Raw genomic sequence first — 26,829 nt, 5'->3', positions numbered from 1 at the left:
CTGGCCTATCATAAAATAAGTCATGTTGCACAATATGTTTGATCTGCTCTAGCAATGGATGCCATTAACCAGGTTCCCTGGTTATCTATTTGGGAACAGAAAATGGGATTTAGAGAGTTTGGAAACTGAGTACGGACTTCCTCACACCTTTTTTTTTTAATTTTAATTTTATTTTTAAACTTTACATAATTGTATTAGTTTTGCCAAATATCAAAATGAATCCATCACAGGTATACATGTGCTCCCCTTCCTGAACCCTCCTCCCTCCTCCCTCCCCATACCATCCCTCTGGATTGTCCCAGTGCACTAGCCCCAAGCATCCAGTATCGTGCATTGAACCTGGACTGGCATCTCGTTTCATACATTATATTTTACATGTTTCAATGCCATTCTCCCAAATCTTCCCACCCTCTCCCTCTCCCACAGAGTCCATAAGACTGTTCCATACATCACTGTCTCTTTTGCTGTCTCGTACACAGGGTTATTGTTATCATCTTTCTAAATTCCATATATATGCGTTAGTATACTGTATTGGTGTTTTTCCTTCTGGCTTACTTCACTCTGTATAATAGGCTCCAGTTTCATCCACCTCATTAGAACTGATTCAAATGAATTCTTTTTAATGGCTGAGTAATACTCCATTGTGTATATGTACCACAGCTTTCTTATCCATTCATCTGCTGATGGACATCTAGGTTGCTTCCATGTCCTGGCTATTATAAACAGTGCTGCAATGAACACTGGGGTACACGTGTCTCTTTCCCTTCTGGTTTCCTCAGTGTGTATGCCCAGCAGTGGGATTGCTGGATCATAAGGCAGTTCTATTTCCAGTTTTTTAAGGAATCTCCACACTGTTCTTCATAGTGGCTGTACTAGTTTGCATTAAGGAGGCAAGAATATACAGTGGATTAAAGACAATCTCTTTAACAAGTGGTGCTGGGAAAACTGGTCAACCACTTGTAAAAGAATGAAACTAGAACACTTTCTAACACCATACACAAAAATAAACTCAAAATGGATTAAAGATCTAAACATAAGACCAGAAACTATAAAACTCCTAGAGGAGAACATAGGCAAAACACTCTCTGACATACATCACAGCAGGATCCTCTATGACCCACCTCCAAGAATACTGGAAAGAAAAGCAAAAATAAACAAATGGGACCTAATTAACCTTAAAAGCTTCTGCACATCAAAGGAAACTATCAGCAAGGTGAAAAGACAGCCTTCAGAATGGGAGAAAATAATAGCAAATGAAGCAACTGACAAACAACTAATCTCAAAAATATACAAGCAACTCCTACAGCTCAACTCCAGAAAAATAAATGACCAAATCAAAAAATGGGCCAAAGAACTAAATAGACATTTCTCCAAAGAAGACATACAGATGGCTAACAAACACATGAAAAGATGTTCAACATCACTCATTATCAGAGAAATGCAAATCAAGACCACTATGAGGTACCATTTCACACCAGTCAGAATGGCTGCGATTCAAAAGTCTACAAATAATAATGTTGGAGAGGGTGTGGAGAATAGGGAACCCTCTTACACTGTTGGTGGGAATGCAAACTCACATCTTATTCTATGCTTTTACCACTAACAAATGTGGCCCACGTTGGATGATGACAATTCCAATCAGTGCCCACGTTAGGGTGTGTCAAAATTTTTCTCACATCCTTGACATTTATAGCACTAAGTCCCACTACAACACTGACTCTTTAAGTGAATCAACTCCCACTATAAAGCTTGTAAGACATGAAGCAACAGTAAGTGTCACCTATGGGAACTGACTGAAGGCAGGCTGGGAGGACAAGTGAAAGACAAATACTCCTTAACCTCACTGAATCCATTTCACCTTCTAACACTAATCAGGGTTGCTCAAGAATTTGTCAATGAGAGGCCTACATGGTCCCTTCTGTACCTCAAGATGGGAAACAAAGTAGAAGAGAAATAGCCAAAAGCAGAGAGATAAAGGGGGAATAAAGTGAGCAATCACCCACCAAATAATAGAGCTTCCGGGCCAGGAATGGTCTTTGAGAATCCTCCCTTGGAGACCCCCATTCTTCAACCTAGGCGTGCCAGCCATGCATCCCAGCTGCCCACAAATAACACCCTTGTAGTGGAAATCCCAGCTGTATACATTTTACTCTCCTCCCAGTGCTTCATTTTTTCCGAACTCTTTCTTCCCTCCGTGTGGTTACCCAGACCAATTCATGTGCTTATTGGCATGTTATGAAACATGGAAACAATTAAAGACCACATTCTGGGGCACAAGAATAAGCTGCTGCAGAATCAGTGAACTACGCAGAACTTGAGACGATTTGGCAAAAAAAGATGGAAACTGTGGAATAAAACCCACTAACCATATCTCCTGTCACACAGTATACAAGTCTTTAAATTTATTTGTGCATTTTTAGGCAGCAATCAAACTTCAACTTCAAAATCTCTAGTTTTTAGCTTTATACATATACATATATATATATATATATATATATTTTTTTTTAATATATCCTAATGAAACTCATAGAAAATATTCAGCTTACACATTTTCTCCTCAGGCTTGATATATGAATGTACACACCGTGCAAACAGTCTCCTGATTTAAGTTTGGGACTCTTGCAAGGCCACGTTTAAGGGAGACTGATGGCATTTGAAAAATCAAAGAACTGAAGTTTTCAAATGGCCACCGTAAGCCCTAAGCCCTACCTCACACTTGGAAGCCTTCGTCAGTCTTCCAAATACGAATAATGGTCAATTCTCTAACAAAAGATCAGGGAAATGTCTAACATATGCAAGAGTAAATTTTTTCTTGAGTGAACTGTTCTAATTCAGCAACGGTTACAAGCCCTGCTGCTGTGTCAACCACAGAGAGGAGTTGGGAATGAGCCTTGGCACAGTAGAGGGCTAGAAAAAACAGGAGGTTGGTTCTGAGAAGAGGATCCCCTATTATCACAAATAAATAAGAAAGGGAAGGGGAATGAAAATCTGAACCAAAAGGAAATGTGCTATCAAAACTATATTTAGTGGTAATTATTACTACACGTAACTCATGTTCATAATAATACTATTTTCACATTGTATTGCTTCAAGATAAGTGAAAGTAGCCGCCAGAGGTTCTATGGTAGACTTTTTACAGGCAGATTAACACACTTCCTGTGTCAGGGTCTCCATTCTGGAGATTCTGTCAAAGGCAAATGCAAAGGGACCCCATGTTCTGAGCTACACTCTCCTGTTGACTAGGATGCATGGCTGTGCAACCCTGGGCTGGGGACAGGGGGCAAAACTGACTATGCGGAGTGACTCTTGTGTTTGTTAGGATTCACCAACAACCACAGAGAAACAGACTCATTTCATTTGGGATCAAAACTTGATTTATTTGGAAGCCAGCTTTAGGGGAAACCAAAGCTATAATGGTAAGGCTTCTAACTTCTCTATTTCAACCAAAATATAATAGAGTAGACTCACTGAGACACCTTGTCACATTCTTTATCTAAGGTAATATCCACATTACGTTTCCATGTAATCCAGAAAGGAGACTTTGAGGTGTCCAGCAGCTTGCGTAATGTCACATAGCTAGTGTGCACTAAAGTTGGGCTCTAAACCCAGACATGTGACTGCAAGGCACCCCTGCTTGGAACCCTGTCAGGTTGCTTCCTCTGATGGTGGTGTCCCCAGGCAATTCCGTGCAGTATCATGCAATCTTTTCTTCCTATTCTTCTCTCTTTCCCACTTCAGTTAACGGGTACTCCTGATTATTTGTAATGCACAGAAGTGTTTACACACACACACATGCCTTTTTTTTAATAAGCCAGGGGATGAATTTTATTTTAGGAACCCAAGCCTTCATCAAAATAATGAAATTTTAAGCTTTAGCCCTTGGAGAAGTGATTTGTTTAAGCTGCCTGGACCTCTTCCCTTTATGAAAGAGACTACAGCAGTTTCTAAATAAAGCCAAGTAGTTAATATGACTGCTTTGAAGTTGGCTGCTGGGAACTGAGAATTCAGTGAGTTGCAGGTCAGCCCACATAACCCTAAAAGTTCCCCAAGTATGGAGCTATATATTTCAGCAACAACTAACCAATGTTTAAAACACTGTTTGTATAGCAAAATTTAACCTATGTTCTTGTTTTGAAAATCCAGGAATGCTTTCCCCTTGCTTCCTGGGACTTTAGGGGAAAGAGCAAGTGTACAGGGGAAAATTGAGGTGGGAGGATGTGAGGGAGGAAGATGAAGAGCAGGTGAGATAATTTGGGGGTTCAGTGCTTTGTTAGATCTCTCCAGGGCATTTGGTCATTTATTTTCAAGTGTTCTAGACTGAGGAACAAAGGCTTTGGGGCTTTGGGGGTGAGAGTATATCATTGGTATAGCCAGGGTTGATGATGATTGAGATCTCTCAATACTGGCTTATGTGGGTCATCATAAGTTTGGGGACAGACTGAACCATCACAGAATAAAAAGCACAAGGCGGCACTTTATTTGGCCTCCTCAGGTCATTTAACAAAGGAGAGAGCTAACTTGCAAGAGCAAAGAGTAATTAATGAAGGGAACAAACAGAGTTCATTTAGTAACTTCCAAATAAGTTTTTCTGTCTGAGGTGGGAGAAAAAAAGGTAGCCTGCAACAGAAAGATAAACTGTGGGTATTTAAGTCACAATGCCTTCCACCAAGAACTGCTCATTACCATCACATGTTGCACTGGCAGTGGGGCCAGTTAGAACTAACTTTATTATTAGAAGCAATTAGGGAGAAAAGGGGTAGAATTTCATTTGGTTATTTCAAAACAAGTTTCTGTGCCTGGCTTAATGAAAGCCTGCAGTGTCAAGATAAAAATGTGTGTTTTACTGAAAACAGCTTTTGCAAATGACTGCTTGTTACCAGCCAGTATCTCTAGGCAGAGCAGTCTGGGTAGGCTGGATTTACATGCATACTGTAACATAATAGTTCAGTTGCCTCTGCTTCACACAAGTGCTAACAGGCAGTATGGCCTGGTGGGTAAGCACATGTGTTGTGGAGACAGACTGTCTGACTTCAATTCTTCACTCTGACCTTGGTAACTGAAAGAGCTTGGGTGACCTTCTGGAATGTCCTGGCCTCAGTTTACTCATACATAAAGTGAAAATCATAGTAGTGTTTATCTCATGGATTGTTGTAAAATATCAGTGTACCCAAAATATGTCAGACATTGTTAAAATTATTAACAATTGTATCCAAGAATCATTTGGATAGGAGTTGCTTTAAGGAAAGGGCCAATTATACATAGGGGTTAGAGGTTACCCTGAGTATGAGTCAATAAAAGATCTATTTACATCTTTCAAATGGTATTTGAATGTAATGTGTAACACATATATGTCTTCACAGTCATACAAGTTTTTTTAAATCTAAATTCATTTCAGACAATATTTTTGTAGAATTCACATTCTGAAAAGATCTGATTGCTTTTTAGCTTTGCTAAACCAGTTGTGTTCCATATTTATTGATTTCCCAGCTTTAAAATAACAGCTGGGACTTTTCATATTCTCTGAAGTCTGAGCTTTTTCCTTAGGGATCTCCTGGTCAGTTTTCAACTCCTCTCTCATAGACACACTGGGGCTAAGAGAAACTGCCATGTATTGAGCTTAGAAGAATGTTTAAAACCTGGCTGTCACACAACAAATGAGGACTCAGGCTTTGACTTCCTTATAAATCTCCTTTTTGAGAATACTGTGAGCCCAGTAAAAGAGCCCTCTCACTGGTAGTTTCAAACTCTGCCCTGAATGCCCCATGCTTCAGGGAGACTATATGCTGTCTTCAGTGACTTGTCAGACTTGTTCCTTAAATTCTCAAGGTTACAGGCTGATTTTCATCAAATGGCTACAATATCTGCATGTACACTTGGGAATGTGGATACTGCTTACCCATTATGTTCTAGTTTTGCAAATCAAGAGCATTTAACCAATATGCCATGCTCCATAATATTGGATCCATATGATGAATAAAATTCCTTTCTTAGACCTTACTAAGCAGTGACTCTGTTATTAAAACCTATTCATTTTGGAGAAGGCTAAACTAGCAAAATGCCCTCTGCGTTTACATGTTTTCTCAGCTCTGTATTAACCCACATCATTTTTCTGACTGCCTTGACTTAATTTATGATAATTTGAATAATTTTTGAAAGGACCCCCTTTCACAGAATTTTAGATTCTCACTGCAAATTATGAGAAAGAAAAAGTTGAAAATGTCAGGAAGTACATATTATTGGGATTTCCCCCCAAAGTCTGTGCATTCCTATTAAATGTGAATTTTAAAAAGATATCCAAGTTGATATTTATTCATCTAGCCAAGTTGCCTACTTCTTTGAGTGCTATTTTTTTTTCTTTTAGTGATCATACACATCATAACATGAGATAATTTCCTTTTTGAAAGATACAAAAGAATGTTAAAGCATGATTTAGTCTAAGCTGTTGATATTCATATTTAGTGGCTGTTAAAGAATCAAAACTTAAAGAAATCTTAGATTCTGACCGGAACTATCTGAGGGAAGATTTTAAGAGGGGGAAGGTAGATATTCATCCTTACCCTGGATCGCTCTTCTAGTTTCGTCATCATAACAACTGTGGCACTCCGTTGCTCCCATATCATTCTCCAGAAGTCCCCGAATGTTTCCGGTAGAGATCCCTGTGTTGCGATATAGGCATTTTGTTTCCTGTAGCCATCTATGTAATTGGCATTCACATAGTCACTTCCTGGGATACCTGTAAAACAAGGAGTGTTATGCAACTATGTGAACGTATCACAAGAGGAAACAGCCTGGGACATGGCCTGATGACAGTGTTGTATTATTGTTTCACACTGTATTAATGTTTGGGTCTTAAACAGAATTAAAAATGGTTCTTATTGGGACCATCACATTAAAGAAATACAATGTGTGAAGTGTTGAATCTTTGTCACATGACAAGGTGGACTCCAAAGAAAGGAAAACACAACTGATTGTTCGTGGAATGCCTTTTCTCTCACTGATTTTTTTCTCCATTGTTTTCTCCATTGCATCAGCAAAATACAGTGTGCAAAGGAAGATAAGCAATTATTTGGTCATATTCCACATTCATTCTCTTCTTTCTCAGACAAAAACCAAATAAAATGATGCCTGAGTCTGAAAATGCAGTATAGGGTGGAACATGTCTTAACAGTAAAAATTGTTTCCAGATTTAGCTAACAGGGAATTCATATATAAACTCATTTAATCCTCGCAACAACTCTCGGAAGTTCAGTCATGATCTTCCTTTCACAAAGGAGGAAACTAAGGTGCACAGAGATGCAAAAATGCACCAGAATCTCTGGTCTAATTATAGGCAGGCAGTCTGCTACATCTGTGTCTTAACCCCTGTAGGGTACTGCTTCTCCCTTAAACTTCAACGGGTTGTTGAATCACACAAATCGCTCTTTGGATGATGACAACTGCCTCCTAATTGGTTGTCCCATTTCTACTTTTGTCCTTTGCAGTCTGTTCTCTATTTCGATGAGAGCAGTTTATAAAAATATATTTCAGACACTGAATGTCTCTTCTTCAAACCCAACAATGGCTTCTCCTTATACTTTAAATAAAATCCAAATTCTCAACAATGGCTACAAAGCTCTGTACTTCTCCAACTCATCTTGTCTACTCATCTACTCACTTTCCAGTCTCTAGACCCTGTCCTGCTTCTACATGCTGGCTTTGTTAGAAAACATTGCTCCGCTAGCTTGGTGCCATCCCACATTCCACAAGACACTCTCTGTCTCCTTCCCATCAGAAAACACTGAGCCTCCATCTCAGGGGGCCTGTTCTTCATACCCTGGGACCTCAGAACTCTCTTGGCAACATTGTAATTATAAATTTAATTGTTCACTTGCATACTGCTTGTGTTATTTGCCTCTAGACCACATATCTTTTATTTACTTTTGCTATCCCTGATGACAAAAAGAGTAAATAATTTGCCCAAGTTCTAACATTGAATAAGTGGCAAAGTTGTAACATAATACAGATATTCTGATTAAAAGTCTAATTTTCCTTCAGCACAGTGCCTTTATAAGGGTTACAGGGAAGTCTGAACTTCCAAGAAGATTGACCAGAATGATGATGTAAATCAAAGCTATTTCGTATAAGAAAGGAATATATATTAAAACCTGGCAAAAAAAAAAAAAAAAAAGGAGTTGGGCATAAGAGTTGCCCATGAATCAAGAGAGGTTGAGGATTACTATGTTGAGACCCAAATCTTTCAGTTCTGAAGGATGTAACTAGAGAGAGATGAATTTCATCTCCAGTATAATAAAGCATTTTCATATAGTCAGAATCAGAAAGGGTATAGATTTCCTCCAGACGTAATGAGTTGCCTATTCCTGAAGGAACAAACACTTTATTGGGATATTAGCATGATACAGGAGATACAAGAGATAGCAGTAGAACCTGTACATGGTCCCTTTTTACTTTGGGAAAACATGAGTCTTGGATTTATTAAAAAAAAGAATATATTCTTTATAATGGAACATATGTTCCCAAGCTAAGATTACTATATTTCAGTGATTGCCACTTGCAATTACTTTGACTGCTTTTCTGATTCCAGTTGTAAAATCGATCCTCTCAAGAAAAGTAATGAAAGTCAGATGGAGGCTACTGGGTTCCAAGATGAACACATGGATATGAAATACCAGCAGCATCAGTGAAAAGCCTTTTGAGCAAAAACTGAAATGCACGGTTGGTTGTAACATTATTCATCTATTACAGCTACTCAAGAAGCTGTTGGGGTTCTGGCAGCCCTTTGTTGATAAAGATCCTATTCCTCCCTGACACCGCCTTACTGCAGATTCAAAGGACAGTTTAAATAAAGTCCTCAGGTTACAGCCACTGGGAAGCATGCACATCTCCATGTCTGTAGGATTTGGTTCTGAGCCAACAATGAGTCTACTGTATAACACAGGGAAAGCTCACTTTAAATAATGTAATTTAGCAGGTAACATTAAAGAAATGATAGAAAAGATTCTGGCTAAGGGCCTCACTCAGCTACCAATACAGAGAGAACTTTTTTCCCCAAAAAATTCAAAAATGGAGAAATCTGGTTTAATGACTCAGAAAATACATCAGCTGGGCACTGTGCCATTTCTTCCTTATCAAGGGTAACAAATGTGTCTGAACAATGCATCTGAAGACAGAGGTAGTGAATGTGAGACACAGATGTAAAGAAGCGGAATCAGACCTAGCCTACATTCTTGCATAAACTTTAATCAGCTATTACATAATGAATTGTTTTTTGATGTATTGCTCAAGTTTGAATAATATGTTGTTATTATATTTTATGGGGAATAGGTTGATACTGAATAAAGAGTCGGGACAAAAATACAAAAATTCTGCTTGAAAATTATTAGGCACCTGGATCCATATTGTATCACCAAATGCTTTAAGAATTTGGGACTTGATATTGTGCAAAGAAGAGAATTGAAAACAATACTTCCACACCTGGGAGAGCTAATTGTTAGGGTAATATTTATATCCTGAAAATAATGTGAGGATCCTCTTTATATATTTTGACACTTGTCTGTAAGTAGGTAATACCTAGAATAAAAGTCTCCTGGCAAATTGCTTTACACACTCTGACAAAAAGACACTTCCACTAAGTTCTATCACATGTTCTTTGCAATGTGGAGATATGAGAGTCTACTGTGTTCTCTAGCAGCTCCAAGACCAAGTGTGTCATATTCATACAACCCAACATAATAAGCTGTGCAGAAAGATGAATGAGACAAGATCTGAGAAATAATGGTGGCTTGTACTTCTAAAAAAAAAACATTAACCTCAGATTGAAAGCTAAGGTTAAAGAGTAGTGTGTTTTGAGTAGACAAGACCTCCATTTTCAATCTGACATATTTAGAATAATTTTTCAGCCAACTCCAATGGAAAAAAAAATCATACTATATTGACTTTCCTCTAATGCAGTGCAAATCAGTGTGCACTACTAATTCATGAGAAGTGTGTAAGAATTAACTGAATTCTGGGGCTATGTTAAGTAGAAATCTAACTTAAAATGCAGAACTGAAAGAATACAGAATTACTGTCCATCAGCTGATTGCTTTTATTTCTTGGATTGGTGAAGATTTGTCCAAAACTACAGTAATGGTGCCTTGCTTTTTTTTTTTTTCTTTTGAGAGGAAAGAGTTATTAAAATAGCAAGAACTTGAAAAAAAGATGTCTGAAACTCATCATAAGTAGAATCTTAGGATTGGTCCTGCTGTAGGCACTCTCTTGGTCCCAGGTCCTACAGGCACAATTGGTCCTAAGGTCATTGTCCAAGAAAAACAGCTTAGAACTAGACCTTGTCCCTTCCTAGGCATCCATGGCTTTACTACATTTCTAAAAGTACGTTTTCATGATTTTCTAATGCTTTTTTTTTCATTAAAAATATTTATTTATTTATGGCTGCGATGGGTCTTCATTGCTGCACACAGGCTTTCTCCAGTTGCAGTCAGGGGGGCTCCTCCTCTTTGGGGTGTGCCGGCTTCTCACTGCAGTGGGTCCTCCTGTTGTGGAGCACAGGCTCCGGGGCAGCAGGCTTCACTGTTTGTGGTGCATGGGTTCAGTAGTTGCAGCCTGAGGGCTCCAAGGTGTGGCTTAGACGTTGTGGCACACGGCTTTGTGCCAGTTGTCCCCGCAGCAAGTAAGATGTCAGACAAGGGTTCGAACCTGTGTCCTCTGCATTGGCAGGCAGACTCCTAAGTGTCCTCTGCATTGGCAGGCAGACTCCTAACCACTGGACGACCACGGAAGTCCTGATTTCCTGTGTATTGTTTCATGTGTATTCTCCAATTAATAACAGTCATGTATGTAATCCCAATACCAATAATAGTTATCATTCTAACCTAATCATCTAATAAGTGAGAAAACAGGCTAGATCTTGTCTTCATATTATACCCCACTATCTTCCACATTCCTATCTTCTAATTTGTTTCATCAGTTAATGGACTTGTTTTTTTGTGGTGCTTAAAAATACTACATACATGCTTTCCACTGGGTCTTTGTGTTTTGGAAAAACTTAATTTGGAGCTATAAGACTCAAGCCTTTAAGAGATATTGTGATTCAAACATGGTTGGGTCAGGTTTAGGCTCTCATTTTATATACTGGCAATTGCTAGTTACGCTATTGATGGAAAAATAAGCCTGGGTGTGAACTTTGGGCTCCCTTGTTTTTTCTGTCTGAAAAATTTTGAGAACTTTTGAGTTCAACATGCAGAGGAAATGCCATTTTTCTTCATTTAAGCATAGGATTAACATTTTAGAGCTTTATAATGATTTTCTCCCATATTATTTGAATATTAACAAATGGAGAGGAATTCTTGGAAACATGAAGCTATTTGGTTTGAAAGAATATTCCTGATGAATAATTAACTCATACTGAGAAAGGTTTTAAAACCTTGAAAGCATGTTGAAATGTCAAAGAACATACTATCTGAGTTGTTTTGTCCTGACTGGGTTAAAATACTTTTTCTTTTCTTTTTTTCCCTTGTTAATTTGATGAGAAATAATTGGGTCATGTGGGTCTCGTTATAAAAAAAAAAACAACAAAATAAATAAACAACTTGCTTTGCACTCGATTTTTTAGGTCAGTAGATAATTTGATTTGAAAAGATTTCTCGTTGAGAGGTGTTTATAATTATAAAATGTTAATAATAAGGCCTTATGCTCTTCAGTGAAAAAGCAGGACCCAAAATAGTACATAAATTATTTTATTAATGTGAAAGTAAGTAATCATATGGACCAAGTGTGTACTTCTGTATCATAAAAGTTGTGATTCATGAAACAATACTAAGAACATGCTAAGACTTCAGAGACATTGACCAAGAAACTGAAACTCTGGGTTAGGGCTGCTGGGAAGTTGCTCTTTGACATCTGGGCAGTGGTTCAACTTGTCCAGACCTCTGACTGCTTATCTGCTAAACAAGGTGTGCTGGACAAATTGATTCCCTCAAGTCTCTTTAAGTTCTAAAATAAGATTGTGTCTCTGTGGTGTTCTTAAACTTCTTGGATTCGGAAATCTCTGTGAAGTGATTTTACGGAGAAGGCAATGGCACCCCACTCCAGTACTTTTGCCTAGAGAATCCCATGGATGGAGGAGCCTGGTAGGCTGCAGTCCATGGGGTCACTAGGAGTCGGACACGACTGAGCGACTTCACTTTCACTTTTCACTTTCCTGCATTGGAGAAGGAAATGGCAACCCACTCCAGTATTCTTGCCTGGAGAATCCCAGGGATGGGAAACCTGGTGGGCTGCCGTCTATGGGATCACACAGAGTCGGACACGACTAAAGCGACGTAGCAGCAGCAGCAGTGAAGTGATTTTAAGCTATATAGAGCCTTCAGTGGCTGTCAGATTAGGTAGGAACACGCTCTGATGATCGTTCAAGTTGGTTCCTACTTCTTCTACCTCTGATGATCTGTGATGAGATTTATAGGTGTGATTGATACTTTAAATCTTGACTAGAACCCGGTAGGGTGAAAAATAAACAGATTCAAAAGCATGAGGAGGTGGTAGGACTAGGCTAGTACATGGTCTCTTCAGGAAAAGCAGGTTTCCTTGACTTGCGGAGGTGAGAATGAGTAAGAGACAGAGTTAGAGGCAAGGTGGGGAACCCCACTCCTGGCTCTAGAGGACAAACTACTGCAGCAGCCCAGAGCGGGGACCAGAACGTTAGCTCGTTGGCTGGCTCTGCTCCAGCTCACAGTGTGGCATCAAAGCTCTAGTACTTTCATTTCCTTTCACTTCTACAAACCCTTTGTGAAGTTTGTGTCAAAGAAATTTTTTTTTTTTTTTTGGTAAAGCAGTTTATTCCCTGTTGTAAGACAGAAGTACTCAAGACCCACAGAGCACAAAAGCTACCTTTCATTTAATCAGTAACGTCTTCTGCTCCACTTCAATACACAAATGACAAAGAAAAACTGGGTAACAACCATGAATTGCCAGTTAAGACCTAGACTGTAGTTTTTACAACCCACAATTCAGAAAAAAAACAAAACAAAAAATGTTTACTTTGCTGACACCGGCAAAACCATAGAACAGAAAGTAGATACATAAAATCAAATAATAATCTACTAGTAAATTTATTTAATTTCAAGGGACACAGGCCTTCCTTCTCCTTCAACTCACACCATGGCAGCCACTCACAGCTGCATCAGAACTAGCAAAACGAAGGCTTCTCTTTGCAACATACCAGAAAAAACAAATGCTTCTAGCAAAGGCACAGGGTTTTATCTGCAGAAGTCTCCCTGGATATGAATGCAGTTTGGCCAAAGACCCTCTGTGTTTCTACCAAATGCAGGATGATTCTTTTTATAAGTGTGCCTTTCTATGTGGGTTCTGCAGCTGGTCACCACTGTTGAGTTATGGAGGAATGGAAACTTTCAGAGAGTGTGTGAACCCAGCCTTCACTCTCCCAGTGTGTTCTCCTTTCTTTGGTTTTCTATGCCTTAGCACTGCTGAGGAGGCTGGATCATGAGAGTGCCTATAGAGAAGGATTCCAAGATTAGCTACACTTATTGGGGACTTCTCAGCATTGTGGTGGAAGGGACTCATTTCTAGTTAGGGGACACTTTGCCCTGAAATAAAGCAGCGTTTGGGCCACTGCACTATGGCTGTTCAGCTAAGTCACAGAGTTTTGGTCAACTTAGCTTGTATTAATATACATGTACATATATGAAAATCACTCAGTCGTATTCAACTCTTTGCGACCCCATGGACTATACAGTCCATGAAATTCTCCAGGCCAGAATACTGGAGTGGCTAGCCTTTCTGTTCTCCAGGGATCTTGCCAACACAGGGATCAAACCCAGGTCTCCCGCATTGCAGGTGGATTCTTTCCCAGCTAAGCCACTGGGAAAGCCCAGGGAAGCCCAAGAATACTGGAGTGGGTAGCTTATCCATTCCCCAGCGGATCTTCCCGACCCAGGAATCAAACTGCGGTCTCCTGCATTGCAGGTGGATTCTTTACCAACTGAGCTACAATTATTGTAGGGCTTCATTTCACAATGAAGTAGTTAAAATGAAATGCAGAGTTTCAGCAGGAGTTCTGTGTAGGACACTCACAGTGCCCGTCTCCTCATCTACATCCTTATATATGAGCAGCACTATCACAACATTCTTACCCAACATCCCTGTGAGAGTTTCAAATGAGTCAATTAATTTGAAACGTCTAAAATACACATTGGATACTAGCTATTCTTATGATTGGTGTGATCAACAAAAATGAAATAAACCTACTCATTTCTGAATACTATAGTGACAAAAAGAAACTGCAAATCTGGAAGGCCTCTTCCCTATTCTTATATTAAAAAAAATAATGGAGCAGACAAAAATAGTCATTTTTTAACTTTCCAGTCGTGTACAACCTGTGCCTATATTCTACAAACAGAGCCACACACAGATGACACAGGTCTCTCTGCAGCGTTAGAGTAACGGAGTGTAGCTTCATTGGCACAGCCTGCCTAGATGTACCATACAAATGAAAAGAAAACCCCAATAACTGAACAAAGCAATGGAGATAAAAATAAACTCAGAGCTTTCTGATTTACTCTTCGATTAGCTTCCTGGGACCAAAAGTAAAGGAAAAAACCAACACAACCAACCATCCCTTAAAAATGTTTTTTCTCCTTTCTAGGTAAGAAGCACCCCAGGGGCAGGCTGAGGTGGGTGCTGGGAATAACAGATCCCCACACACTTGCTCTGCTGCTCACAGGAGAGAGGTGCCATTTAAATAGCTCTAATTAGTCTTTACAAAGCCTGCAAGTACCTTGTGAAATCGTTCCAAGTTTCCAGAGGTGAAATCCCATCTAGCTTTCAATTTAAGACAAATTCAGCTATAAAAATTTGACTGTGCACTGTTCCTCAAAAAGAAAGAGGTCTTTATTTATTAAAAAAAGGGATCACTCTGCAATAAAAGGATTAAATTTTGTCATGCTTGTAAATAATTAACTTGAAAACTGAAAGACTGGAAATGTTGAAGAAATGGAGCTAACTCAGTGATTGATGTTCTAAACAATATGAGAAAAAATGAACTCAACCAATATGGGATGAGATTAGACAAGTTTTTGTGTGTGCATGTGTGTGTTTTAAGATGAGGCATATTTTCTAACCAACTTCCTTCAGTGGTGTAAGCAGAATTTCAAGAGCAAAATAAAACAAACCCAGGTGCCCACAAATGAGTCATTAGTGTCTGGGGTATGGGAGGAGAGGAGTGAGGAAGAGAGAGAGACTGAACCAGGAGAGAGGAAAAGGAATCATATTAATTGATTTGATATCACATGACAGCTATTAAAGGAATTCTTGACTGAGGAAAACAATTTTAATTCTTTAATGTAGGTACTTCATATGGAACATTTATATTCAGTATAATTAAACATTTATTAGAAAATGTTGGATAGATTGCAGCTATTGATTTTCTTGTGTTTGTTTTTAGTTGTTTTTACTTACTGAAAATATATATGGTTACTAGATATGGCCTGTAGGAAAAAAAAAATAAAGGGTAACCCCAGCATGGGTAAGATGTGTAACTGGAGAACGTTACCATGTGCTGCCAGCTGTTTGAATGAATCAGTAGACATTTACCATTTAACACTGTAAGAGGAGGCTGCGACAGGGCTTCAGTGTAGAGCACAAGTGTGGTGGCAAACGGCAATCAACAGTACAGGGGAGGATCAGTAGTTTCTTCTCTTTTACTTTTTAGATTTAGATTTATCTCAGGAGCAGTGATTCGGACAGCTGCTCTCTCATTCTAAAGGTGCTAAACTGCCCATCTCACAAATAATCAAGTTGTTGTAACAGCATCTATTTTCTTTACAGTTGGAATTTTTTTTTGAGTTGTCCCTATCACGCAAATCAAACAGCAGATAGTATATTTTGGATTTCCATTTAAAAGAACACATTCTTCCCCTTGTTGAAATCTGTAATGCTATTATAGATCTGGTTTTCATTTATCAAGCACCAATGTTTTCTTTTGCTTCACAGAGTGCTGCAAATATATGCAGCTTTTTCATTTGGATAGTATTAATTTTTCCATAGATCATAAACAAAAGATATTCCATCTGTGGATAAAAGGATCTATCGATAGTAATTCACAACAGTAATGATATTTCCCAGTATTTACTAGGCATTTTCTTTTTGCCAAACACTCATCTAAAGGCTTTATATGCATTAATTCATTAATTCTCCTAATAATTCTTGGAAGCAGGCATTATTATTATTAATTCTATTGCACAGATGAGGAAACCAAGGCACAGTAACTTATCCAAACAAATTTTTCAGAAGCAAAAAGAGCCTGGGATACTTTCATAGGAAAGAAGTTCTTGAGAAATACACACAGGTCCTTGTAGGAAGGTACCCATTACAGGGATGAAGTGAATAATGATGAATGAGTGGTTTGAAACTAAATATATTCCCCCCAAACTAGGAAAAAAATAAAACAAATCCATATTTTACTAAGCTGCTTTTATCAGATTACAAACACTAGTGTTAAAAATGCGTATGGCATGAAGTGCTTTATTCTTTGTCATTTCTAACTCTTAGATAAAACCATTTAAACCTGGTTTTGTAGGAGAGACACATGAGCCAATAATTCTATTTGGGTAAACCCTCTGAATTAAATATGCCCCTCTCCCCACTCAAAAGAGCTAATAATTTCTTAATGCCCCAAATTTAATACTTATCTATGATCTTTGGATTTAGAATCAACCTTCATAATTTTTCGGAATAGCAGGGACAATCATGTATGTTCTCCTTTTAGGAAGAACCAGAATGAAAGACACTAAGTCAGTGCTCCCGAAATTGAAGAATACACTTGCAACGAGACTGTGCATCCATGATCTCTATGAAATTAGTATACAGATGTGTGTGGGTGCCTTTTGTTTGCAAGTGGAATTTGAAATGTTCATCACATTCTAAGAAGGAACCAGCTCCCCCTAAAGGGTTAACTGAAGTAAATGCCATGCCCAAGGTCACATAGCTGCTAAAATGGGGATTTAGTTTCCAGTCTTCAGTCTTACCTCTTTCTTCTTAAGATACCTCCAAAAATATAGTAATATTAAACAAACAAAAAATCCACCTGAAAGCCTTTTATAAGTTGCTTATTCTTTGGAAAAATTCACTTTAGCTTAAGTCTAAGAACACAATTGAAGAACTCTGGCTCTAAGATTTCTACTGTAAGTGTTTCAAAATGTATATTTCAAAATTCCTAGACAGTTTTCCCAGTCAAAAGGACAGTTTTTGAGTTAGGTTGACATGTATAGGCTCCATTATCATGATTCAAAAGTGGCTATCGTCCCAAGTTGCCTTTTGGAGAGAATAGCCATCTTGAGTCCAGTTGACTCATATGTGAGAATTTTGGCTTTGCCAGTTACTAGCTAATGCCTTTAAAAAAGCTACTTGACTTTAAAAAGTTTAGCAGTTTCCTCATCTCTAAATTTTATGTGATAATGACTAGCTTTTGAGGTTATTCTACACTTTCAATAAAATCTATACATGATTTTATACACTATATATAAAATCTAAGACATGGTGCCCAACACATGGTAAATACCAAGACAGTCATGTCTATCATAATGTCTTGTCTTTGTTGCTTAATTTAAAAGGAGGATTTTAAATTTTGCTCTTGACATAGGCCTGGCCAATGACTTAAAAAAAAAATTCCATGTCAACATGGCTTTAAAGTGAAATGCTAATTATAATCCTACTAATAGAAATGTAGTACTGGCAGCAGTGAAGAATCATAGTTTAGGGGAAAAAAAACAAAACAAAACTTTTTTTATTCCGGACTGTGATAATTAGATTGATAGTTACAAGGCATTACAATAAATAATCTGCCTCTAATTGATATTCCTGAATTTACAAGAAGTTTAAGATACATAAAAAGATATTTGAACTAAGAAGATCACCCGTTAGGGACAGATGTAACATTCTGCAGCTGTAGGAGTCTGATGCATCCAGGTCACTGATGATTCCCTATTTTATGTTATAGCCTCAGGAAAGTTAGACCATAAAAAGAGAAATGAAATACTAAAATGTGAACTTTGTGTTAATACGAAATGATAAAATGGATTATTTTAGTCAGAAAGGCAAGGCCGGGTGTTCGTATCCATGCTAAGTTACTTAGTTAAGTCACCTCCTGTATCAGCGGGAGAGCAGGGTGAATGATGAGGGCCTATGGAAGCCTTGATCAAGGAATCAGAAGAATTCAATTCAAATGTAGGCTGTATTAGTTGTTCATCTTTTGCACTGAGACTCAGGGCTGATTCTCTGTTTGAGCTTCAGTTTTCTGATCTCTAAACATGGATACCTATCTATACCAATAAAATATTTATACTGTTGCTTCATCAGACTGTTATGAGTATAGTAAATAAGACAGTTGATGTGAAAACTACATAGAGCTAACTCTTAGAGAACTCAAAAGTGAAAGAAATTAGCACTGTGAAAACTGATACTCAGAGAGATCAAAGTGACATAACGAGTTAGTGACAGAGTTATGACCCAAACCCAGATTTCCTTGCTCTTTACATTTTGGTTTGGTCCCTTTCTCTTTTCCTACTTGAATGAAATTATACTTTCTAAACAAGTTTGGAGTCTATAAGATTAAGCATATCATTATATATTATCTTATGCACATATAAATATTAATTTCCATTTAGTCTTTTTTGACAATATTCTAAGTCAATGAAGTAAGCCCTATCATATCTCTCAGGAATTATTATTTTCTCTTAAGTAGTGCCTAAACATGTTGGGATGCCAACAGGAACTGCATTGGTCAGAAATTCACTTGTGTTTTCCCACTGCTTACCATCTAATTCAATAATTGTGAGCATTTTGTAATTAGGACTCTCTTAAATTTATTTTGCATTTTCCCCAGCATACATAAAATAACTGTAATTTGGAAATACATCATGAAATGTCAGTATGTTCAAGGAGTTCAGTAAACACATCAGTGCCCATACACAATTCCTTATTCTTTGAAGTTTTTCCCTTGTCATCTCTCAATGGAAGAATGTTAAAAGTTTTGCTTTATTAAACCAAGATAAAGACAACACAAGTCACTGTGACAACTCCCAGTTTTTTCTTTAATGTCATCAGATCACTCTGCAAAGTAATATGAAGGGAGTGATCAGAAACACTGAGAGAAGAACAACAAACAGATCCCATATAAAACACTCAACCACAGTCATGTAAGTTATCACCATGGGTAGAACCCAAAACAAGCACATTAAATTTTATAAAATGTATGTGAAGTCACATTGCATTTTAATATATTCTAAAAATCTGGCTCTGAGCTATCAAAGCTCCTTGTACAGGAGAAGCCTCAGTTACTGCTTCTGTGGTTCCAGATGCTGGCATTTTTTCTGTGCTTAAGATATAGGATGATTGCTTTTCCCCTTAAATATCTGCTGGCTAGGGCTTAGTCTAAGATAAAACTCTGTTCATGCTTGTAATCTAGATTAAAGCTCTCTGTATAGCCCATAAACTTCAATTAAATGCTTCTAACCTTTTGCATAACACTTAAAATTGAAAAAACTTTTGGTTTCTAGGTCAGCTCTAGATTTAGGGTGTATTTGTGGACACAAAGCTATAAAAAGGCACGTTTTAGTCTGATTCAAGTGCTTTGGATCTTATACTGTAAAAATAGCATGGGAATGAAATGTGCATAGTTTCCAGCTATTATAATAAAGGTACAAGGAGGAATATTCTTTGTCCTTTGACGTACTTTACTGTTATGATGGTGGAAAAGAACAGGTTAAGGAAAATAATGACACGTCAGACAAAAGCATAGGGAAGTGGTAGTACTGAGTGACCTAATTCTGAGGGCTTTGAAACAACGCTACAGGGCAACAAAGGCAGCTTGACAAGTTCTCCAGCCAAGACCATGCCAAACGGGTTCTCCATTTCTATTCATTTATTTTATTGTTATCATTTACCTTGCTTCATTGATGACAAAAAAGATTTCTCTCCTCTATGTGTGACTCGGTTTAGTTTTTATTTACCATGAAGATAATTTAAAAGCCATGAGAGAAGAAATTGCTGTTGTTGTCTTTTACATTTTAAAATGGGAAGTAAAGTGTAAGCCCTGTATGATAATCATCCACACATACCATTCAGTTTCTAACCAGGACCTCAAAAGAAGCAACTACCAGTGTGACACTATCCTGCTTGAACTAGCATTGGTGAAACTTTGATAAAAGTGATCTTTTTTTTTTCAGTAAGAAAACTGAACAACTAGTATCTTTAATTTCCACAAAAAGATTTATTATTTTTTTTTGTTTTGTTATAACATTTTCCAACATCAAAAGTAAAATCAATTGTGAGAATTTTACAAAATATATCTATGTCACATAATACCATTTTGAGAAAAGGGGACTGAGGTATGGACTTGCTCAAATGCTGAAAGATATAATGGTTCTTGTTCTAAAACTCGAATTTAATGTGCTGTTGCCTTTGGTGCTGACTGGGGAAGTTTTGAAGCAGAGACTCATTTTCAGATTAAATTGGGATACTAGGGAGGCAGGTAGGACTTGGTCAAGGTTATGAGATAAAGTGGTGGCCATCATAGATTTTGGAAGCAGAAAACAGGGAAAGATACTTGAACAACTATAGGTGAAAATATTTCAGTTGTACTGTTCTAGAAAAGGACTGGGTCTGAAGCTGGTATTATTTAATGTTTTATAAAACATCTGGAAGAGAGTAAGCAGTAACTTTTAAGTATGAAAAAGCCACAACGCTCTTTCGGATGCCAGTGAGCATGAATGTGGTATGTGGCAGATGGTGGTCCAGGTTAGCTGTTACGACAGAGGGAAGGATTTAAGTGACATTGTAAACTACTTTTTAAGAATAGCAATCCAATGCAGTGCTTCAGCCAAAAAGGCTAACAAAATGCTGAGTGCTGAACACAAGCTCTTAAGTATTTTTTAATATGCCATGTGAGAAGGATTTATTATTGGAAAGAGATGAATGGATAATACTCTCATGAATCCTTTAGAGAAGCTAGGTATATTTGAGGAGTAATCCTCATCTTCTAGGAGCAATCCTTCCTTCTGGGATAAAATCCTTAGTACAACTGATTACCAAGCAGTCCACAAATAGATAAGTCTGACATTTCTAATGTGCTTTGTTTTTATTAATCACCACATCACCGATTCCTAAACTTTTGATTGTCCTTAGTGATTATCCAGATTTATATGCAAACAAGCTCCTCACCATTTTCAAGTTACAGTCTATGGGCATCTTCTGATAATCACCTGTTCATTCATAACCATCAGCAAGCATCAGTAAAACGGGCAACCTCAATTTGCTTCTCTTATATAAACATGAACTAAATGATCAACCTTTCATCCAGGGTGGAAGCAAGAAGGTATTGAGGGATGCCCTGTGTCAAGAATACTGTGTTCCAGTACTGGTATATTTGTATGAAAAAAGTGAGAATAAGCAGTGCCTAAATCTTACCTAACTATGTTCATAGATGACTGAACACCTAGTTAAAACTGTATTTTCATGCACACATTTAAACCCATGGAAATAAAGGTAAAAATATTATCTGCATTTCCTTACCTTCTATTGCTGATAGGAGAACTCGGGAATGATCATAAGCAATTACATTCGCATATCTGTTCTTTGGTTTGTTTACTTCCAAGTTTGAATGTTCCCATGTGAACTGCTGGCCAGGGTCAATCGACTTTAAAAGAAAAACAGCACACATACAGAAAATCAATACTGAATAATGTCAGATTATAGGCATTTATCACAAGTAACAAACGTGATTTACAAATAAAATTTTGAAGTTACACTTCATCAAGATGATCCTAGCTGTGAAGCTGAACACTGATTTAACCAGCATAAGATGAAGTGATTAGTCATTGGAAAAAACAGTGATAGTCACCAACATTGATTCAAATGGGGGAAAAAAATCAATATAGATGTTCTGTTAATAGTGAAAAGCAGGTTTTTTTTTTTTTTAACTTTTCAATTTTCTTCTCTGTTGCTGTAGTTTACAAGTTATCTTGGTTCAATATTCCTTCCAGTTCTGTGAACATTATTTTATCCTGATTCTTCTTCCTATTCTTTCCTTTCTGGACCTAACCTCCTTCTTTAAGGTGGCAGAACATTCACTGGATTCACTGGGCACAAACTCTTCTTTCACCTGCAGGTTTACATCATGATGGCAACTTAGAATTTTGTCTGCATCTCTAACATACTACGACCACCATCGCATGGCAATTTGTACAATTAAAACAGGTAAGAATAACAGTAAGAAGAAAAGTCAGTTAAGTCTAATAATCATCTTAGAATACTAATTTATAATCTAATACAGATAGGATCTAGTCACTTTTTAACTTATCATTATATATTATTATGTTTACAAAGTTCGCTCTTTATTCATTTTAAACTTATTTTTTTTCTGATTTTTAATGCCTTTCCTGATGTCTTAATTCAACCAAAGTTGTTCTATAAAATATATCTTGCATAGCTATAAAATGATATATAAATTTCTTTCTATACAGAACCATTATTTTGAGACTGAATTCAGGCTTTGATTATAAAATACTGGGAAACTTTTTAATATCCTGCAGTGTTATAGAAATGAAAGTATTTTCTCTTTCATCATAGCGTACTGACACTTTTTTAAGATATAACTTCATGGTATATGGAAACATGAGTTTAGTAATTATAGAAACATGATTTTAAATGACCAAAATCAAGTTTTCGGAACTAATGATACATTAGGTTTATATTCCCAAGATGAAATTCTTTAAAAAGCAAAAACACTTTGCTAAATTCATAGAATTTTTAAGTTATTTTCGATACTGGATATTTTCCATGCTTTTATGTTGATATCTACAACTTGAAAGTAAAATATATCCAACAGCTGTTACAATATTAAGGATGCACACATTTTGTATTATAATGGACAGAGTTCAGCACAATAATAAACTCACAAGTGTAAAGAGTAAAGCCTATTAACAGTCATGAATAGCCTCTAAACATACAGAAATTCTCAGCAGTATAGATTGCAGCCTCTAATTTACTACAGATTATAAAACCCCCTTTCCTTTCTTAGCCTGTGCTAATCCGTATATACACTAGTCAATCAATGAACAGTATTCAGCAAAATAATTATCCATGTCTTAAAAGTCTAAAGAATAAAGTGATTAGGGGTCCTTCTAGTTTGTTCTTCCAGAGAACCTCATCAACTTCCCTGCAGAATGTACTCCTTTCCGAGTATGCTGTGAGTTAAGGGAAGTTGAAGCATTCAGATGCCCCAACCCTGTGCCTTCTCCATACAAAGCAGCTCCATTTAGTGACCAAGCCCTGTCTTAAAAACTTCTCAACTGTATCCCAAGTCTACCATTCCCTAAATGACAGTCCTTCAGTAGCTGATGTCTTCTCTAAACTCTCACTCTAATCCATTCTTTATACTGAAGTAGACATTCTAAACCACAGCTCTGAATAGGTTAGGACTGTGTTTAAAACTCTCCACAGACTCTGGGTGGCCTTTGGCTAAAACTCTGAAGTCCTTTAGCCACCATCCTACCTAGACACATTTAGTCATATTTGTATCTACAAAGATGGTTCAATAAATGGTTCAACAATTTAAAAAAAATGTTGCTGAGAAAAGTTCATAAAGAAAAATCATGGAGTAATTCTTTCTTATAGCATGGATGTTAGAGAACAGACTTTGGAGACTGCAATGTGCAATGTATTAATTAGTTTAATACTTTAATGTTCATTATCATATGAATTAGTAATTAAGAATGTGATCGTGAAGGTACAACTACCACTGATATTCCACTTTACACTAATGAGCATTTCTGAGTACATAAGCTTTTTACACAGTATTCTCCAAAATATTCCACGAAGTTCTTAAACTCACTGATACAGAGACATTCCTTTGGTGGAAGACATTACCTCCCTCTGATGGCCTTGTTACTCAGATTATGGTCATTCATATGTGTAAATGGCATGCATTTAATTAGACCAGTGAAAATGCATCTATTAACTCAAAGACACTGTGAATTCACGGTCATTTACACTCTTGCCACATCTTTTCAGCCCTCAACATGATTTATTTGTTAACTACATAGTCAGTCAGTTCAGTAGCTCAGTCATATCCGACTCTTTGCAACCCCATGGACTGCAGCATGCCAAGCTTCCCTGTCCATCACCAAATCCCGGAGCTTACTCAAACTCATGTCCATCAAGTCAGGGATGCCATCCAACCATCTCATCCTCTGTCATCCCCTTCTTCTCCTGCCTTAAATCTTTCCCAGCATCGGGGTCTTTTCAAATGAATCAGTTCTTCGCATTAGGTAGCCAAAGTATTGGAGTTTCAGCTTCAACATCACTCCTTCCAATGAATATGCAAGACTGATTTCCTTTAGGATGGACTGGTTGGATCTCTTTGCAGTCCAAGAGACTCTCAAGAGCCTTCTACACCACAGTTCAAAAGCATCAATTCTTCAGTGCTCAGCTTTCTTTATAGTTCAACTCTCACATCTATATATGACTACTGGAAAAACCATAGCTTTGACTAGATGGACCTTTATTGGCAAAGTAATGTCTCCAACTTTTAATATGCTGTCTAGGTTGGTCATAACTTTTCTTCCAAGGAGCGAGCATCTTTTAATTTCATGGCTGCAGTCACCATCTGCAGTGATTTTGGAGCCCGAGAAAATAAAGTCTCTCACTATTTCCATTGTTTCCCCATCCATTTGCCATGAAGTGATGGGACCGGATGCCATGATCTTAGTTTTCTGAATGTTGAGTTTTAAGCCAGCTTTTTCACTCTCCTCTTCCACTTGCATCAAGAGGCTCTTTAGTTCTTCTTCATTTTCTGCCATAGTGGTGGTGCCATCTGCATATCTGAGGTTATTGATATTTCTCCCAGAAATCTTAATTCCAGATTGTGCTTTATCCAGCCCGGTATTTTGTATGAGGTACTCTGCATATAAGTTAAATAAGCAGGGTGACAATATACAGCCTTGACGTACTCCTTTCCCAATTTGAAACCAGTTTGTTGTTCCATGTACAGCTCTAACTGTTGCTTCTTGACCTGCATACAGATTTCTCAGGAGGCAGGTCAGGTGGTCTGGTATTCCCATCTCTTGAAGAATTTCCCACAGTTTGTTGTGATCCACACAGTCAAGGCTCTGTAAAGTATACAACTTGGTAATGGAAACATAAGTTGTATATCATGTATGTCAATATATTTAGGCTTAAAGTGCGACCCATGAGATGAAGACTTGTAGGCAACAGGATAATGATAGTAATACCTGCCAGGTGATTATGCTTTTCCATGCAGTACCCTGTTTAAATTTCACACGTTTTACGAGGTTTAGTATTATTTTTTTCTCCATTACGAACATAAGGAAATGGAAGTAAAGAAAGACTAATTCAATCAATTTTACTGAGGGACTTCTCTGCGGCAGGCGTTTTGGTTGTTAACTAGTTTGGTCACATGGTGAAATTCCATACGTTAACCCTGTAACCCAGGTTTGGGTGACTTCAAAATCCACTGATTATTAACAGCTGGTAATTCCTAATCCATGGCGCCACTTCACTATCTAGAAAGCCACTGCAAAGTAAAGAAGCCCATCCTTTATCTTATCAGTCCAAATATTTCTAACTGATCATCCTGCGTTTATGACCAGGCCACTCAAAATGCCTGTTCTCTTGCTCTCTATATATTCCCTGATCCACCAATGCCTGCTTCATCTACCCCTATTCAGAGTCTGACCTTCCTACATGCTTGCCCCAGGCTGCAGCCAATGATTGTTCTAATCTTCAGATAAAAGCATCTCCACCTGATGGTTTATCAGAGAGAAGGTTAGGGGCCTGCCCCCTCTGCTAGTTTCCCTGGCAACCTGAAGTCAGTTCACCTGTAACTAGTTACCATCCCCTCCCCCATCGTGAAGGCTGCTGCCATGTTCTGCCCATTACTGTCTGCTGTCTGCACTCAGTGGGGTGTTGCTCCAGGACCCTGCTTCAGACATGTAAGTCCCCCCATTCATTAAACCACTGATGTCTCTGTTGCCAACTCCAGGCTCTTTTTTCAGTCTTGAGGCTGGGCAAGCACAGGTCTGGCGGCCCTGCAGGGTGAAGCCCAACAACTGGTAGAGTGACCAGGAGACTGTGGAAACTCCTATGAGTACCAGGATGCTGGGAAGGAAGGCCTGGGAATGGGAAGCTGTGGGCCCATCTTCTGATATGTGGGGCCTGAAAGTTGCCGATATGGTCCTGGGGTGGCTGTCCACTAATGGGGAGCCTGAAAGTTGCAGGGGTGATTCTGGGGTGGCCATCCACCTGTCTGTGGGGCCCTGTGGTAGTTGTTGACGAATGGGGGCCACGAAGAGAGTACAGAGAACTCACAGACACCCCAAGGCTGTTGGGGAGATGTTGGCTCCTATTACAGTGGGATAAAAGAGGCGGGTGGCTGTGGGCTGGCTGTTGTTTTTTTTTTGTGTTCAGAAAGTTGAGGAGGCTGAGCTAACAGCCTAGCTGAAGGTTAACTTTAAGTGTTGATTGGAGTTCCTCTCAAAAGTGAGCCATGTGAGAGTGAGTGAATGATACATATTATTGTCTATTACTGCTATTTATTTAAAGTGAACTGGTTACTTAGAAACCGAAAAACAACAACAAAAAAATCCCTGAAAATATCCAAAGTGGGATTCTTTTGACATTATAAACTGGTTTTTGTGTATGCGTTAAGAGGAAGTTAGCTTTCTAGAAGGAATTGGTATTTCTCTTCTTTTTCCTTTGATATTAAGTAATGGACCTGGGTTCACAGGAACTTTAATCATCTGA

At 38.0% G+C, this 26,829-nt stretch overlaps 1 protein-coding gene across 21 annotated transcripts in view; it reads right to left on the bottom strand.

Annotated features, from left to right (window-relative positions):
* Positions 1-26,829, bottom strand: part of PTPRD (protein tyrosine phosphatase receptor type D) — a 2,536,342-nt gene that overhangs the window by 59,336 nt on the left and 2,450,177 nt on the right. For all 21 annotated transcript variants that reach the window (XM_059889411.1, XM_059889419.1, XM_059889414.1 and 18 more), the window contains 2 exons: positions 21,580-21,703; positions 6,558-6,733 (listed from right to left, as the gene is read on the bottom strand). In XM_059889411.1, coding sequence (XP_059745394.1) covers positions 6,558-6,733; positions 21,580-21,703 — 300 coding nt within the window. The remainder of the gene's footprint in view (positions 1-6,557; positions 6,734-21,579; positions 21,704-26,829) is intronic.

Source organism: Bos taurus, chromosome 8 (assembly GCF_002263795.3).
Source record: "Bos taurus isolate L1 Dominette 01449 registration number 42190680 breed Hereford chromosome 8, ARS-UCD2.0, whole genome shotgun sequence".
NCBI lineage: Eukaryota > Metazoa > Chordata > Mammalia > Artiodactyla > Bovidae > Bos > Bos taurus.
The sequence above is the reverse complement of the archived record's forward strand: the minus strand, read 5'-3'. Positions and strand labels throughout refer to the sequence as shown.